We start from the raw sequence: 15,663 nt of genomic DNA on the forward strand, positions 1-15,663 counted from the left end.
TAGGTATATTTATTATTCCTTAGTTATGCATGGGTTATGCCAGGGGAGTATAATTCCAATCGAAAATTGGAACCGAAATATTGTGACGTCATATGATTGCCTAACTATATCCACCACTGAAAAACTCGGAAAGTCTATCAGAGTTTGGTTTTTTCATTGGTGTATAGTACGAGTATAATAAGTAGGCTCCGAATGAGAAAGTTACTGTCTATATATTGAATTATCTATGGTTGTTTAGGTCCAATTTGTTTCGCACAAATAAAACGAACTAGTGTAAAATACAAGAAAATTAATAGTTTACATTTTAAAATTTTCCACAAAACTGCTAAACAATACCTACCTACCTTGGAAAGCTGTTTGTGAAATCGCAATACAATAATATAATTATAAATTTTAACATTTCAATAATAAGAAATAGTGAGGTTATGAAAATAATTGCATCACAACTTTATTTTCTCACAGCCATAATAAAACCTTAATTGACTGATTTGGCGTAGCAACCATATTAAATTATTTATTATCTTTGTAAGAAATATAAACTATTGAATACAATCATATGTACATACACAGATGACTTAAACAAACGGAAATGTATATATATATGTAAACATTATTGAAGTTTTTCCTGTGTGTCGTGATGCTTGTCTCCTCGACAGAGCGGTAAGCTCATTGGCTACGGACCACCTACGGACCAAAAGATCATGGGTTCCGGAAAGGGAAAAAATATGATTTTAATATTTATTTAATATTTTTATAGAATACAGATAGGTATATATAATAGCACAAGCTCACAATAGCACAAGTTCTGTCAAAAGTCACGGGATATTATAATTATGTAGGTTTTGTGAAGGTGAAAGTAAATTTTTAATAAATATTCAAAGAAAATTCCTAAGGATCGTCGCATCTCAAAAGAATATAACATATTTTCTTTCAGAATCATGAGGGCTTCTAGGTCCATGTTAAGAATGAACACCGTCAGCACCGCCATATTTATTAATACGGGCCGTGCTGTAGAAAATGAAATTACAGTTAAATAGACTTGTTTTCGGACCTCTTTCACTGGGTTTAACAGGGTTTAGTGCTAAAAATAAAGATGGGGGTGCCGTTAGTAAACTTGAAAAATTACGACATCTGTCAAAAATTAAAGAAAAGAAATACACACTTCAAATATGTATGGAATTATTAATAAAAATAAATACTGTTGGTTGGTACCTATTTTATTGCTTATCTGAATCGTTGCCACGATCGATATCAATTTTGAAAATCAAAGCAAATCCCAGTTCTAGAGTTCATTGAACCCGAGTTACCTAGACTCAGAGGCACACCGATTATTCTTTTGCATAATTTACTGAAGCAACAAGTATCTCCTTCCAGAACATGAGCTAGGTACGTTTTGACTTGGTGAAAGACAACTAGGAGCGATACGTTGCGCAGTTTGAAATGGTTTTAACTATGTTTAGGTCATCAACTATTGTCTACCTACAGCGTATTTTAAGATACTTTGCTTTTGGATACGCTGCTTGACAAATCGTGGACACAAGCCTGGAGAAACTTACGATCGCTGGTAAAGTGGAAGGATACTAATATATTTTTTTATAAGTACCTACTTACCTAGTAGGTGATAATTTTTTCTCTTCTAGGCGCGAAAATTGGATTTTGGTACTAATTATGTGGATAAGTAGAGGAGTGTTAAAAGTACCTACAGCTTCAAAACTACATATGGCAACACCAATGATATTTTATTTGGCGTTTATTAATATTGTTGTCAGAAATATGTTTATTTTGTATCACATTTTTTAATGTATTTATTTATTCATTGAACTTACCAATTTATTTAAAATGAAAAAACCATTACACACTTAGTGGAACGTGTAAAGTTATTTACTGTGTATTTCAGCGAGGAAGCTCGTATCCAACTCAGAATATATAATTATATTACGTTATACAATGAACTGTTGAAATGACTGGTCGTGTCTGCAGGGACGGCCGTGAGTCAATCGGCGCCTGGTGCCATACCTGGTGCTATTAAAAACCGCAAGGGCGCTGGGTTATGTGTTAGATATTATCAGGGCCTTGGCTCCTTGATTCCTTGGAGCCTTGGCAAGTCTGCGCCCGGAGTAGACTGCACAGGACCGGCCCTGCGTGTCTGTTTAACAAATATGATTATTAATTTCCTTATTCAAACAATATATGTTTTGGATTATTTCTAGAAATTTAATATTCGTACCTGTTATTTTTATACTTGGCGAAATTATTTAAGGGATTTTTTTTTATTTTTTAAAATATAAAGGTAAATATGTAAGGGTAAAAGGTCACATATGGAATGTGGGAATTATACTTACAATTAACTCCATTTATCTTCTTATGTTCAATTATTGTAATCAATGTAAATGTATATTTTCATGTAAAAGCCCATTAGGGCGTAAATAAAATAATAAATAAATAAATAAATAGGGCTATTGCCTGCTAAGCTCAGTTGGAAAGCTGTGTGGTAGAATTTTGATTGAAAGGGTAAGAAAGGAAACAAAGGATTAAATATGGAATTTGCAAGGTGCTTTTATGAGTGGAAGGGGGTGCATGGACCAGATCTTCTCATTGCGTATACTGAGAAGTTTTTGGCAAAAATACAAAAAAAATTCTGTGCCTTTGTAGATCTACAAAAAGCATACGACCAAGTCGACAGGAAAAAGCTGTGTAAGGTGTTGTCCAAGTATGGAGTGAATACGAATTTGTGTACGTGTTGTGCTTCCTTCTCATTAAGCCATCGTTTTGAACAGCATTACAGTGACTCATCAGAGCAGATGTATTGAATACTTTAACGTGCTGTAACGTTGTCCGGAACGTTGGCTCGTGAGTGGTTTATTTATGGTTGGCTCTAGAAAGAAGAAGCGCAATACGGTATAATACCCCAAAAAATAAATACGATACTTCTATTGGCAGAGAAAATCTCAAATTATGCATCATAATTTTTGTATAATGATTATTGTTTTTCAAAATATCTCGTGACATTGGTTTAGGTAAGTACTCACAAAAATTGCAAACAAGAATTTATTATTTATTTTACTGATTGCTCTGACAACACTGGTTGGCAATGACAACGTAAAATTGTTTGACAATCCGTAATCCGATGAATTTTTCTCCTTAGCTATCCAAATAATATTATTTTCTTTGTCTGCTTTCGATTCCCGATTTCTACAATGGAGAAGGCCGTACTGTTACAAAAACAGATCAGGGACAATGCTCAAGATCTTCACTCGTACATGAACGACTTGAGCAGTTGGGAGAAGGACATGAAGAGAAAAGAATCAGAGCTCACTGGTGAACCGATTGAGCAGGTCGTCAAATTATACCACATATTTATAACTGAAAAGTATTTTTATAACAAAGTCGATCGCTCCTTACATAAGTGCATATTTTGAATAATTATTTAAGCTTAAAAACTGACATTTATATGAACCATTGTTCGTGATAGTTGATTCGCATCAGTGCTCGTATCATAATCTTTGAAGTGTAATGTTTGGTAGTAATAATTTGTTCGGCATTATAGGAACTTCCTCCAGTGAGAAGCAAAACAAAGAAAAGTAAACCTGTCCATTCAAAGCCTAAACAGGAGAAAAAACTAACTGGATTTGATTATTCAGCCTGGGATAAATTCGACGCGGTTAGTATCATAAGACATTAGAACACATCCAATAATATTTTCCACATTACAGAGACAGTATTACATTACTTTCGAATTGTTTAATTTCCATACAAGACCATTCGACGAACCATTGTTAGGAAGTGAGGTTATGTTGTACCCAAACACAAGGAAATGTGTCAAATTCTAAAAATAATGTAGATACATCGTTAATTTGTAAACTGGTTAGCAAAAACTCTGCAATTTAGTGAAGATGATTTCTTATTTGCCAAAGCCGACAAACTAGTTTTCTGTTTGCCTAGTTTTATTATTTATCAAAACAATATTTTCTTATCTATAAATGAATGTTGTCATGTTGTAGTATCCCTAAAAAATAATTCTGGATCATTAATTTGTTATTAACATTAAGAGATAAACATTGTAAAATAGCTATTTTTATTAAAAACATTATTCCCACATGTTACAGTATATATATAGGCGTAGAAACCAATTTCATTTATGTCATTATTTTGACTTAATTTATCTATGGTTTCTAGGAGAAAGCTTGTGAGCTGGTAGATGAGGAGGATATAGCACCAACTTCTTACGACGGTAAAATGAGCACTGAACAAAAACTAGAGAAACTAAAAGAAGAAGCGCAGGAGGAAAAAGAAAAGGTTGGTAAAGTGACAATCATCGGTTCTTATTATTCATTATACAGGGAGGTGAGTCTGTATTTTTTGCGTTAGCTAACATGGTGTATATATGAACTCTGGTGGTGAGTCTGTTACGTACATACATTACTGCGTTAGCTAATGCAAAAAATACAGATTTACCCCCCCCCGATCTTACATTTCATTAGTTTGGCTATCCCCGATGGATATATTGTATGTTTCTTGCGTTTACTTACTCACTAGTTTAGTCTACTGCTGACCGTCAACGAATCATCATATTCAAATAACTGAATAAAAAGTTGGTTTGGATACTGAGAAATAGTAAGAACAACACTGGAAAGTTTGGTTTACACGTTACCGCCACAGCCGGCCAGCATACTAGTGGCTTCGTGTTTGTTCATGAAGAGCCAAACCATAATGAAACCATAGTCCCTCTCTGCATCACACACCTCACACGAAATGAAACATGCTTTGACTTCTGTGGTCCTGCTAACTTTATTACATTATATACTTATGTTCATAACATATTTTGTTTTTGGTTCCATTCAGAGTGCTAGGCAATTCTTCCTAAAAAAGGTACTTATTTGTCTTTTGATTTAATTTTTCACAGGGCAACACATTTGTAAAACTGCAGAAATGGGACGATGCGATCGCGTGCTACTCTCGAGCGATAGCGCTTAACAAGTCTGATGCGATTTACTTTGCCAATCGAGGATTATGCTATCTTAAAAAAGAAAAGTAAGTTTTCAATATCTGTATGATAAAAGTAATGTTTCAAATTATTTTTTTTGCTATCCACTAATATTGTGTTTTTAACAATTTTTCTTCTTATTTCAATCTTAATTCATTCGGCTTTCTTATGTGAAAATGTAACATTAAGATGTTTATTTTATTTTTATTTTTTATTTTTTTATATTTACTCCACACAGGAGGCCCTGAAGAAAATAATTTCCCTCAGGGCCTATGTCATCTTTGGGGATGCTGTGTGGAGGGTCTTTTTGTGGAGAGGAAGGAGTGAACATGGGTCTTGAAGAGTCCCATGTTGTAGGAGGGAGGAAACACAGAGGCCAGCAGTTCGTTCCACAGCCGAGCTGTTGAACTTAAGAACGAATCGTAGAAGCGACCCGTTCTCATGTGACAAGTGTCAACTGTGTACAAATGTTGGGCGCGCGTTTGGCGTGTATCCCGACTACGCACCGGTGCCGAAGGGATCAATGACATTGCCTCATTGACAACAGCATCTTCCATTGTAATACCGATAGAACAAGGACAGCATACCTACCTGACGCCTGTGCTCTAAAGATTGCAGTCCGTTTGTTAAGATTGGGGAATCTATCAAACGGACCGCCCGTTTTTGCACACAGTCTAGGGTTTTTTTCAGGTATTTAGGGGCTCCGGACCAGAGATGGCTGCCAAATTCGACAGTAGGGCGCACTTGCGATTTGTACAGGGTCAGCAGTTGTGTATTATTAAAGTATCTGCGGGCCCTGTACAGTACGCCCAGCTTCTGAGAGGCCAACTTTACTCTGGCTTCGATGGAGCCCCCGTACCTGAGCTGGTCACTTATAGTTATACCAAGCATATCAATGGAAGGCCTGTTCGGAAGATTGCTTCCGTTGAAGGAGACTAGATTATCATTTGGATCCCTTTTAGACGTAATCAGACATGATTGGGTCTTTGAAACATTAAATTCAACGAGATTTCTTTTACCCCAGGAGGAAATACTCTCGAGATAACCGTCCATTCTCTGCTTCAAAGCCCTCCGAGCCGTTGGAGTTTGTGTGCCCTTTGGGGGCTTGTCAAACAAAAAGCTATCATGAACTGTACTGTCATCCGCGTAACAATGAATCGGTGCACATGTCAAAAGGTCATTGATGTGCAACAAAAACAAAGTCGGAGACAGAACCGATCCCTGTGGGACGCCAGCATTTATGGAGTGCGAGGAAGAGGTGAAACCGTCAGCAACCACCTGAATCGACCTATCCCTTAAAAAGTCAGCAATCCACGTACACAGGGATGCGGGAAGTCCGTAAGAATGCAATTTGTTGACAAGTCCTCGGTGCCAGACCCGGTCAAAGGCCTTGGATATGTCTAGTGCGACCGTTTGGGTCTCACCGTGACGTTCCAGGCACCGCCCCCAAACATGCGTCACATACGCGAGAAGATCACCGCACGAGCGGTTCCGCCGGAATCCGTATTGACGGTCGTTGATAATTTTGTTCTTCTCGAGGTATGTGAGCGGTTTGTCGTTGATCACACGTTCCATCACTTTGGACAAAACTGATGTGATCGCTATGGGGCGGTAGTTGGCCGGGTTGGAGCGGTCACCTTTCTTGGGAATAGGGTGAATTACCGCTTTTTTCCAACCAGAGGGCACAGTGCCACACTTCAGGGACATTTTGAAGAGCTTTGTCAAAACTGGAACTATTTCCGCAGCACACCTCTGCAATACCAGGGCAGGTATTCCATCAGGTCCACTAGCTTTGTTAACATCGAGCCCCCGTATGACGTGGAGTACATCCCGATGCCGGATCCTCAGCTTTTTCATATAGAAGCCGCAGTGAGGAACCGACGGCGGATCAGCACCTCCGTCGTCGAGGGTCGAGTTTTCCGCAAACATTTTCCCTAATAAGTTAGCCTTTTCGGTGGCGGTGTTTGCTAGTGAGCCGTCATGTCTGGTAAGAGGTGGCAAACTGGGTTTGCAAAAATTTCGACCTATTGAGCCCGCAAGCGACCAGAATGCTCTGCTGCCATGCGGGCAGGCAGTCAGCTTTTTGCTGATCTGCAGGTCGTGTTCGAATTTTGACCTATTAATGATTCTCTTGCATTCCTTTGCCGATTTGTTGTATGCTGATCTGCTTTCGGGCGTTCGAGATGTGTTGTAGGCTCGGTAAGCCGCGTTTTTTCGTCGAACTGCTTCGGAGCATTGTCGACTGAACCACGGCTTTGAGCCCACACCAGTTTCTTTAGTAGTCGATTGTATGAAGCCATCCATCGCCGATTTGATGACTTCACCAATCTCCTGGGCACATCTTGAAGGGTCCGAAGTCCGTAAACAAACAGCTGACCACGGAAAAGCGTTGAAATGGGCCCGCATACCGAACCAATCTGCTGACCTATAGTGCCACACTTTTCTCCTCAGCCTCTCATTGGTTGGTCTGAGGCTAACGGGGATTGATGTCGTCACTAGGCAGTGGTCAGATGATCCCAGAGGCGCTGTGACGTCAATCTTATAACCGTGTGGCACAGTAGTTAAGAATAGGTCTAACAGATTGGAGCGGTGAGTCTGGACATCAGGAACACTTGTAGGCTCCTGAACCAATTGCTCTAATCCGTAGCAAATGGCAAAGGATTCCGCCTGTCGGCCAGCCGAGTCCGTTGGGCCTGAGAACTTCAACCATGGTTCGTTATGAACATTGAAGTCCCCCAGAACAACAAACTCGGCCGAAGGGTAGCGGGGCAAGAGATCATCAATAGTATCGCTCAAATGTTTGAAGAGTTCGGAAGTGTCTGATTCGCTATGGTTCGGTGAGCGGTATAGACATGCGTAGAATCTTGCCGTACTGGCAAGATTGACGCGCACCCACATTACGTCGAATCTGGAGTTTTCCCGACTCAATAGTCGTACACAGTTGACGTCAGCTCGACTATAGAGGCAGACTCCTCCTTTGAGTCGGAATTTGCTTGCGAGGGTAAAGCCCGGGCAGTCCAGATAGGAGGAGTCTGGCGGCTCGGCTATCTGAGTTTCGGATAGGAAAAGAAGGTTGGGACGTTGGGACAAAAGATGGTGATGGACGGAATTCAAATTTGTGTGCAGGCCGCGAATGTTGGCAAAATTTACCAACAGTTTTGGCCCGCACCGGGGACGCCTGCTACTCGCCGCTGTAACGATGTTAAAATAGTTGTGTTGTATGTTCATGAATTTAAAGTTTTTTTTTTGTAAGGGTAGGAGGTGAAAGGAAAGGTCTGGAAAGGAAAGGTATGAGGGGTGGGTAGGAATCTGGGGTTCAGGCTGTCCAGGAGTGATGAGCGTTTGGTTCCAGCCCACTCACTGCGGTGCTAGGCGATAGGCTGGGAGAGTCCGGCTGGAGAGGGCATCCAATGCGCCCCAAACGCTGCTGCTGGTTCCCCTCCGGTCACGAACCGGCACAACAGCAGTGGCGGGGTTTTTTCACTCGCTGATGGGGCAGCCCACCCTTAGTCGTGAGCCTGAGGGTCGGGCCCCTGTACTATCGAGCGGCCCGGACAGCGGTAACCGGTTGTAAAGGGTCTCCCTCAACCAGCATCTCCCAACCAGCCCGCCACGCAGAATTTGGGCCGACGCACCCGCCACCAAGACCTGGGCAAACCTTAACTCATGAACCCGGGCACCCCTGCTAAGTCACCAAACGTAGCGAACCACTTGGGGTGACCTGTGGCAGAGGTGTTGGTCATCCAATAAATGGTTCCCAGGGCGGCGGTACCCATTCCCGCCTTCCAAATTGAGAATTTATATGGTACCAATATTATATGGTATTTAACAAATATACGGATGGCACTACACGGACTGCTTGAAGCAGTCAGCAGATATCAATAGCCACAAGCAGTGAATGCAAAATACACAGCAGAATTGTATAGTATTCCATGCATTCAAAAACTATTAATCTCTGGGAACTGCATATCCCTATGCAGGCACAGCTTGAAGCTGTCGATATTGACTGCTTGTAGCAGTCCGTGTATTTGCAGCCTAAATTAGAAATTACAGCATGAAAATCAATAGTAAAATCTACTTAGATTAAGGAAGCAGAGCCTCATTTTAGATTTTTGGCATTTATAGCTTACATCTTCGATTGAATCTTTACAAGAATTTTACGTCTGTAGTGAAGGGCTGTCAATATAATGATGTACACATAGTGGTTTCATACCAGTAATTGGTCATGGCCCATCTTTCTTGATTCTGTTTTCTATGGATGTATATATCTGTAGGTATTTCAGAAAATTAATGAAAAACTTAATTTGGTACATAACTTGAATTTCAGTCTCCACGCGGCGGAAGCGGACTGCACCAGGGCCCTAGCGCTGGATCCCAAATACGTGAAGGCCCTGCAGCGCCGCAGCTGCGCTCGCGAGGCCCTCGGCTCCCTGCGCAGCTCCGCCTCTGACCTGCGCGAGGTCCTGGAGATCGAGCCCAACAACCTGGCTGTCAGGAAGCAGTTGGTGGCGCTCACGCAACGTATGGGGACCAAGGGGGTATGTAGACTAGGGTACCTCGGCTAAACCTAACCTAATCTAAACTCACCTAACCTAAGTAACTTATTTAACGAGCATGTTATGCATAACACGAAACCAGCAGCAACAACAAGGAAAGAATGTTTAAATTTCTTTAAATGGCAACACCATTTTTGTTCAAAGATATAAAAAAGTAACTTTTAAAAACATGCTTCCAGGTGTATATTTTTCACATCATATATATTATTAAAAAATCGGCTTTACTTAATGTTACTATAGTAATGAAAACGATGTTCCATTTTGTTTAGTTTATTCATTTTATTGTCAAACTGTATTTGGTACACCAGAATCGTTAGAATGCATTACTACTTTTGGTAATATTATTTATTTACGTCACAAGTAACTTTCAAATACAGAATAAAATATTTTTTACAAAACAATTATACAATGTAAACGCGCTACAATTATGATTTCAATTAACAATCATTCTACAGGAAACAAAATGTAAACTAATAATTATTTTTAAAAAATATGTGAAAGGTTTTTTTATATGTTCTTTCTGTGCTATGTATTAAAAATATCTGCTACTTCTGCATATTGGTTACCTAAGCTGCGCTTGCGGGGTGGGAGTTTATAACCGAATTGGTATTGACATTATTGTTGCAGTGAAATATATTTTTAGTTTGTGTGACTACATAAAAGGAACATGAAATGAAATCAATTGCAATAATATGGGGCTGTCATTAAGGGAATGATTTTAGAAAGAAACATGATGTCAGGTACCAATCTTTTGTCGGACAGTTTTATTAATTTTAAATTTTTCATTAGACAGTTATAGTTTATATTTTCAATACGAGTATGTAGGTATATCTTTATATCTTCATATCTTCGGTTACGACTTCTGTTTTTTGTCATTATCATCATGACGCAACAGCTCAGTGTGATATGTATTTGGGTCCCTTCCTCTGGGGAACCCTCTGTAAGTACATTATATTGATTTTTATTTTTTTCTCTCATATTTACTGATTTGTTTACCTGTTGTTTCTTTAGCCAAATTCCAAGTCTTCTCCAGCCACAACTCCTTCCACGGAAGAGGCGCCAGCAAATTTTTTGCTGAATCCCAAGACTGCCGGTGGTGATACTAAAATGGCTGTGATTAATGAAACGGGCAAATCTCCCACCGTACCATCCAGTACCAATGTCTCGGGACAAGTTCTACCCGTAGCGATTCCTCCACATCTTAGATCAAAGGTAAAATGAATATTTTTTAAATGTAATTAACATTAAATTTCATTTGACATTTCATATTTATTTGACTTTTCAATTTCGTTTGATATTCCAAATTCACTTGACATATAAATTTCATTTGACATTCCAAATTCATTTGGCATTTTAAAAATATTTGAAATTTTTATTCATTGCATTATTTAAAATTTTTAATTGATTCTAATTGGAAATTTCAAATGCATTCGACATACAAAACATTTTTCATTTTAAATAAGTACACTTGATATAAAAATTAAGTTTATCATTAGCTAACAGTTGAAAACCTCCTTCAGACACTGGCAGTTTTCTCACGAGTGTTTGTGCAGTAAACTCCCATAAAAAACTTGTAAATTATAATTTTCCGACTAATACTGCAGAAGAGCGAGTCTGAAATGAATCCCATGTGTTCATTATAAATTCAGCACATATATGACTTTCTGTCCCAAGAAATACTTCATAAAAAACATATTAGTGGCACTCTAGCAGTAGAAATGCAAATCTTTGTAGTCTACCAGTTGAACAGATGTGTAGAGACTATGAGATTTGGTAACACCAATTATGGAATAATATTTATGTATTTTATGCATTTATTTTTTAATATGACCTTAATTTTACCTGATTAGTGACAGCTGCTTCATCATCGTTCCCTAATGCAAAATTAACCTTCATTTTTTGTAGGTAATTCAAATAATTTTTTTTTTCCAGAAACCTCTCGTCAGAATCCCGGTCATGGAGATTCCTCTAGGAGTCTCTAACCCCAAAGCCACCCCCAAGACACCCGCCGACCTTCTCCAGAAACAAGTCCTAATCCACAGTCCAGATGACAGTATTCATTTAGTCGAAAAAGAATCCAAAATCATTAAAGCACCCACCAAACTGTCCAACGGACTCGGCGAAATCCAAGAACAAAGCCAGAATATCATTAATGGAAAGCAAAATAAAAACAATATCACAAAAAACGTTACTAGTATTGCAGCAGAAGCTGTTACGCAACATGTTTTGAAGACCAAAGATGAGCTGAAGACCAAAGTACTTAATGGTGTACAGAATATTGAGTCCATCGATATAAAAAGTCTGCAGTTGGATGAAGTTGCAAATACTCCCCTGCAAGTGCCTAAGTCCTCAGTGCAATTCATATCTCAGTGGAGACTGCTCAGGGGCAGAGACAAGGAGAGAAGCAAATATCTCAGGGTAAGAAACCATAATTATTTATTTGCTAGCATGTAATTTAACTTTGAATATTAGAGATGGCAGCACTTCTGTTTGTAGCTAGCATATGGAGCAAATGTGTATGGCACACGTTAGCGTAATAATACTGTAAGATGTACATTCTATGGTAATATGTATGTAAATTTATCTTCTTGTAGCTCTAATAATTGTTAGCCTACTTATGTACTATAGATCAACCCCAACCAAAAGACCGTTCCCTAGTGTTGTCCAGAATGAGGTGAGGTTTTGGCAGCAAGTGTGATGTATGTCAAGCCACCAACAAACGCTAACGATCTACTTACAAACCACGCATTTTCTACCCATGGCAAGATACATGCGTCTGCACAATGTCTTTTGCTTGCGGTCTAGCTATAGGAACTTCTCTATAAATAATTTGTTTGTGTTCCAGGCGATTCCCCCCAACCAGCTGCCGACCATCTTCCAGAACTTCCTGGAGAGCGACACCCTGTCGGAGATGGTGGCCACCCTGCATAGCGGCGAGGATTTTGTGCAGGCCAACTCCAACGCCCTCCCCTACCTGCAAAACCTGGCTGCTGTTAAGAGATTCAGCGCCCTAACCATGTTCCTGTCCAAAAAGGACAAGAACGGTAATGATCCTGATCCTTTCTATATATTACATTATTATTCTTCACGAGCCTTGTGGATACCAGCTTTGAACATACGATCCGTCAAGAGGGTGCAGAAAATAAATAAAAAAGAGTAAATTTTTTTCCTTACTATGACAACACGGATATTAGAACAAATTATAGTTGATTAAAATTTGAGATTATCATTGACTCTCAAATTTGACAGTATGATATTGGACAGGTAAAATGGCATAACTCACAAGTCTCGGTGAAATTATCTTGCTAATAATTATTATCATTGTTTTGTATCATTACTAGCTGACGTGTACCCGGCGTTGCTGAGGTTGTCCTTAGGAGACAGACATATAAATGTAATTGCAAACTTTTCTGTAGACCTTTTTAAGATATACAATTCCATAGTACATAATTTTGAGGTATCTCATAAGGTTTAGCCAGCGTTAGCGATGTAAGCACCTGAAAATATTTTTTACGATTTGATTACAAAACATCGACATTTATACTTTCTATAAATATAATATGCATGAATTATATAAATATAAACCTTCCGAAAGAAATTCTCTAAATGATAATGTAAATCCTCTCAAAATCCGCTGCATAGTTTAGAAGAACTAAGTAAATGACAACAAGTTCAAATACATATACACGGTGTCCGGAAACTCGTAGTACAAGCGGGGAACTGGAGAATCTACACCACATGGGGAACCCAAAAAAACATAAAGTTTTTTTTTTTGAGCATTTTCAAAAAAAAAAAAAAACCAAAAAAAAATATTTTTCGGCTATTTTAGGGTTAAAGTTTTTTCTGGTGTTTAGGGTTGAATAACAGATGTTTTAACCCTGCAGAGCAGAAATATTTTATGATTACACCGGGTTAAATGAAGGGTGATTTCAAAATAATGCTTCAAATCCGAGTTTCTTCATTTGTTTTACTTTCAAATAGTTTTAATTAGTTGGGTACTTTGATCTTCAGTAATAATTTATAAGAATTTGATTAAAAAAAAAAAAAAAAAAATCAACTTCAAACTCGATTTACTCGATAACGAAAGCTTAAATAAAAAAAAATTATACTACAAAATCGACTCCAAATGTGATGTAGATTCACCAGTTTCCCGCTTGTACTACGAGTTTCCGGACACCCTGTATATTAAATTTCCTTATGAAGGGTTTTTTCGTAGAATTTCAACAAAATTTCAATAAATTAAACTTCAAAGTTAATTTTCAAGTTCTGTGAAAGATTTTTTCAAGTTCTGTTATTATTTCCGTTCTGTCAAGCAACTAGCCTATAATGATACAATAACAGAACTTGAATAAGACTTTTACAGAACCCGAAAATGAACTATGAAATATGATGAATTGTTCAAATTCTGAGAAATAACCCGTCCTTAGAATATGATGTAGAATCATTTCCTTTGAGGAAACTAGCTGTCCCTGTGACATTAATTTCTGAATACAACTTGATTTTGATTATGATCTTTAACATTATAATAGGGATAGGGAATTTAATGATCATGAACAATATATTCATTACTACTGTTTTTTTTACTGGTTTTCCAAGTAGAGCTCAAAGTAACAATTTTGGTTGTCTGACCACCCTCCTTCAGTAACAATATACATATAAGCATAGCTGTAAGATTTTTCAGGGTTTCAAAAGAGTTATTTCAAAGACGGGAAACATACTAAATCGGAACTTTTAACTTTTCAGAAATGTATTTACTAAATGCATCTAATTGAGTTTTACTTTTGTAATTTCGGTAATTCATATGATTGTAATGTATTTACTAAATACATCTAATTGAATTTTACTTTTGTAATTTCGGTAATTCATATGATTGTAATGTATTTACTAAATACATCTAATTGAATTTTATTTTTGTAATTTCGGTAATTCATATGATTGTAATGTATTTACTAAATACATTAAATTGAATTTTACTTTTGTAATTTCGGTAATTCATATGATTGCAAATCTTGGAAGCGGAATTTATCCAACTTCCCGACATCCGATCGAGCTGAAAATCAGCAGATAGACTCGTTGTCGATAACAATGCATTTTATCAACTTTTGGTGGCATCACATACACACATGTGGACATGTATGCATTTCTCTGAAATCGTCTGACATTACAGCAGTTAATGTACAAAATCAATGTCGGTACTAACTAATCAGCATTTGGCGAGGTTGATAGAGTTGTCAACTCCAGTTCCTGGGTAGGAAGGTTCAATCATCAGTCAAACCAAAATATATATATTTTTAAGATTTAAAAGACATTTAAAAATAGATGTATTGTTGTAAAAATCTCTTTTACGGGTTGATTTTTTTTTAATATTGATATTTTGTTCACAGATATTTTGGAAATTCTGCAACGGTGCCAGAAAACCAATAAGTGTTCAATACAAGAGTTTGCAGAACTGAAAACTAAATATGAAATTTAATGCATATTCTCAAATGTATTTTTTATAATATTTAATTATCTCGTGCAATCGGATTATGTACCTTATGTCTTAAAACAATGTTGTATATTTATTTGCTCTAATTTTTTTTCACTTATTTCAAATAAATAAATGATGACCCAATCATTTATGTAGTTGTTCTTTTATTGCATTGATATTATGTATTTATTATTATTATTGGTACTCTTTTGCACCAAGTCTACTGAGGCCCAGGATTCTAGGACGGCCATCTCGACATCTAAACAGATTTTAATCTATGTCATTTTGTTGGCAAACGTAATTGTTGATTGTGAGCATAGTAACGAAAGTCGACTAATCACTAATTAATATTACATAATCCAATGCACTCAACCAATGTACAGGGTTTTCCAATAAGAGGTGTTATTTTGATATTCAATCGTAAAAGATCAATAGTTTCGTTGCTTGTGTGGCATCCAATTCCGGCCATAAAAAATCATTAATCATCTCTCGATAGCGATCCATTCACCGTAACTGTTGCTCCAGCCTCATTTTCGAAAAAGTAAGGTCCAATGACTCCGCCGGACCATAAACCGCACCAAACAGTCACACGTTGAGGATAGAGACGCTTCTCAACAATAACTCTTGGGTTTTCCGAGCCCCAGATGCGACAA

The 15,663-nt window shown here is 37.8% G+C and overlaps 1 protein-coding gene across 2 annotated transcripts; it reads left to right on the plus strand.

Annotated features, from left to right (window-relative positions):
* Nucleotides 1-321: 321 nt before the first annotated feature.
* Nucleotides 322-15,149, plus strand: spag (RNA polymerase II-associated protein spaghetti). Of its 2 annotated transcripts, XM_089638870.1 has the most exons (10): nucleotides 322-417; nucleotides 3,207-3,335; nucleotides 3,548-3,661; nucleotides 4,177-4,296; nucleotides 4,904-5,031; nucleotides 9,312-9,522; nucleotides 10,552-10,752; nucleotides 11,473-11,958; nucleotides 12,386-12,584; nucleotides 14,925-15,149. In XM_089638870.1, the coding sequence occupies exons 2-10, from the start codon at nucleotides 3,261-3,263 to the stop codon at nucleotides 15,011-15,013; spliced, it is 1,623 nt and encodes a 540-aa protein (XP_089494996.1). In that variant the 5' UTR covers nucleotides 322-417; nucleotides 3,207-3,260; the 3' UTR covers nucleotides 15,014-15,149. The 2 variants fall into 2 exon arrangements, with proteins under 2 accessions (XP_089494996.1, XP_089494995.1); XM_089638869.1 differs by lacking the exon at nucleotides 322-417 and having other exon boundaries at nucleotides 2,457-3,335.
* The last annotated feature ends 514 nt before the right edge of the window (nucleotides 15,150-15,663 follow it).

This window comes from Hesperophylax consimilis, chromosome 13 (assembly GCF_061612785.1).
Source record: "Hesperophylax consimilis isolate HC1 chromosome 13, BYU_Hcon_1.0, whole genome shotgun sequence".
Taxonomy (NCBI): Eukaryota; Metazoa; Arthropoda; class Insecta; order Trichoptera; family Limnephilidae; genus Hesperophylax; species Hesperophylax consimilis.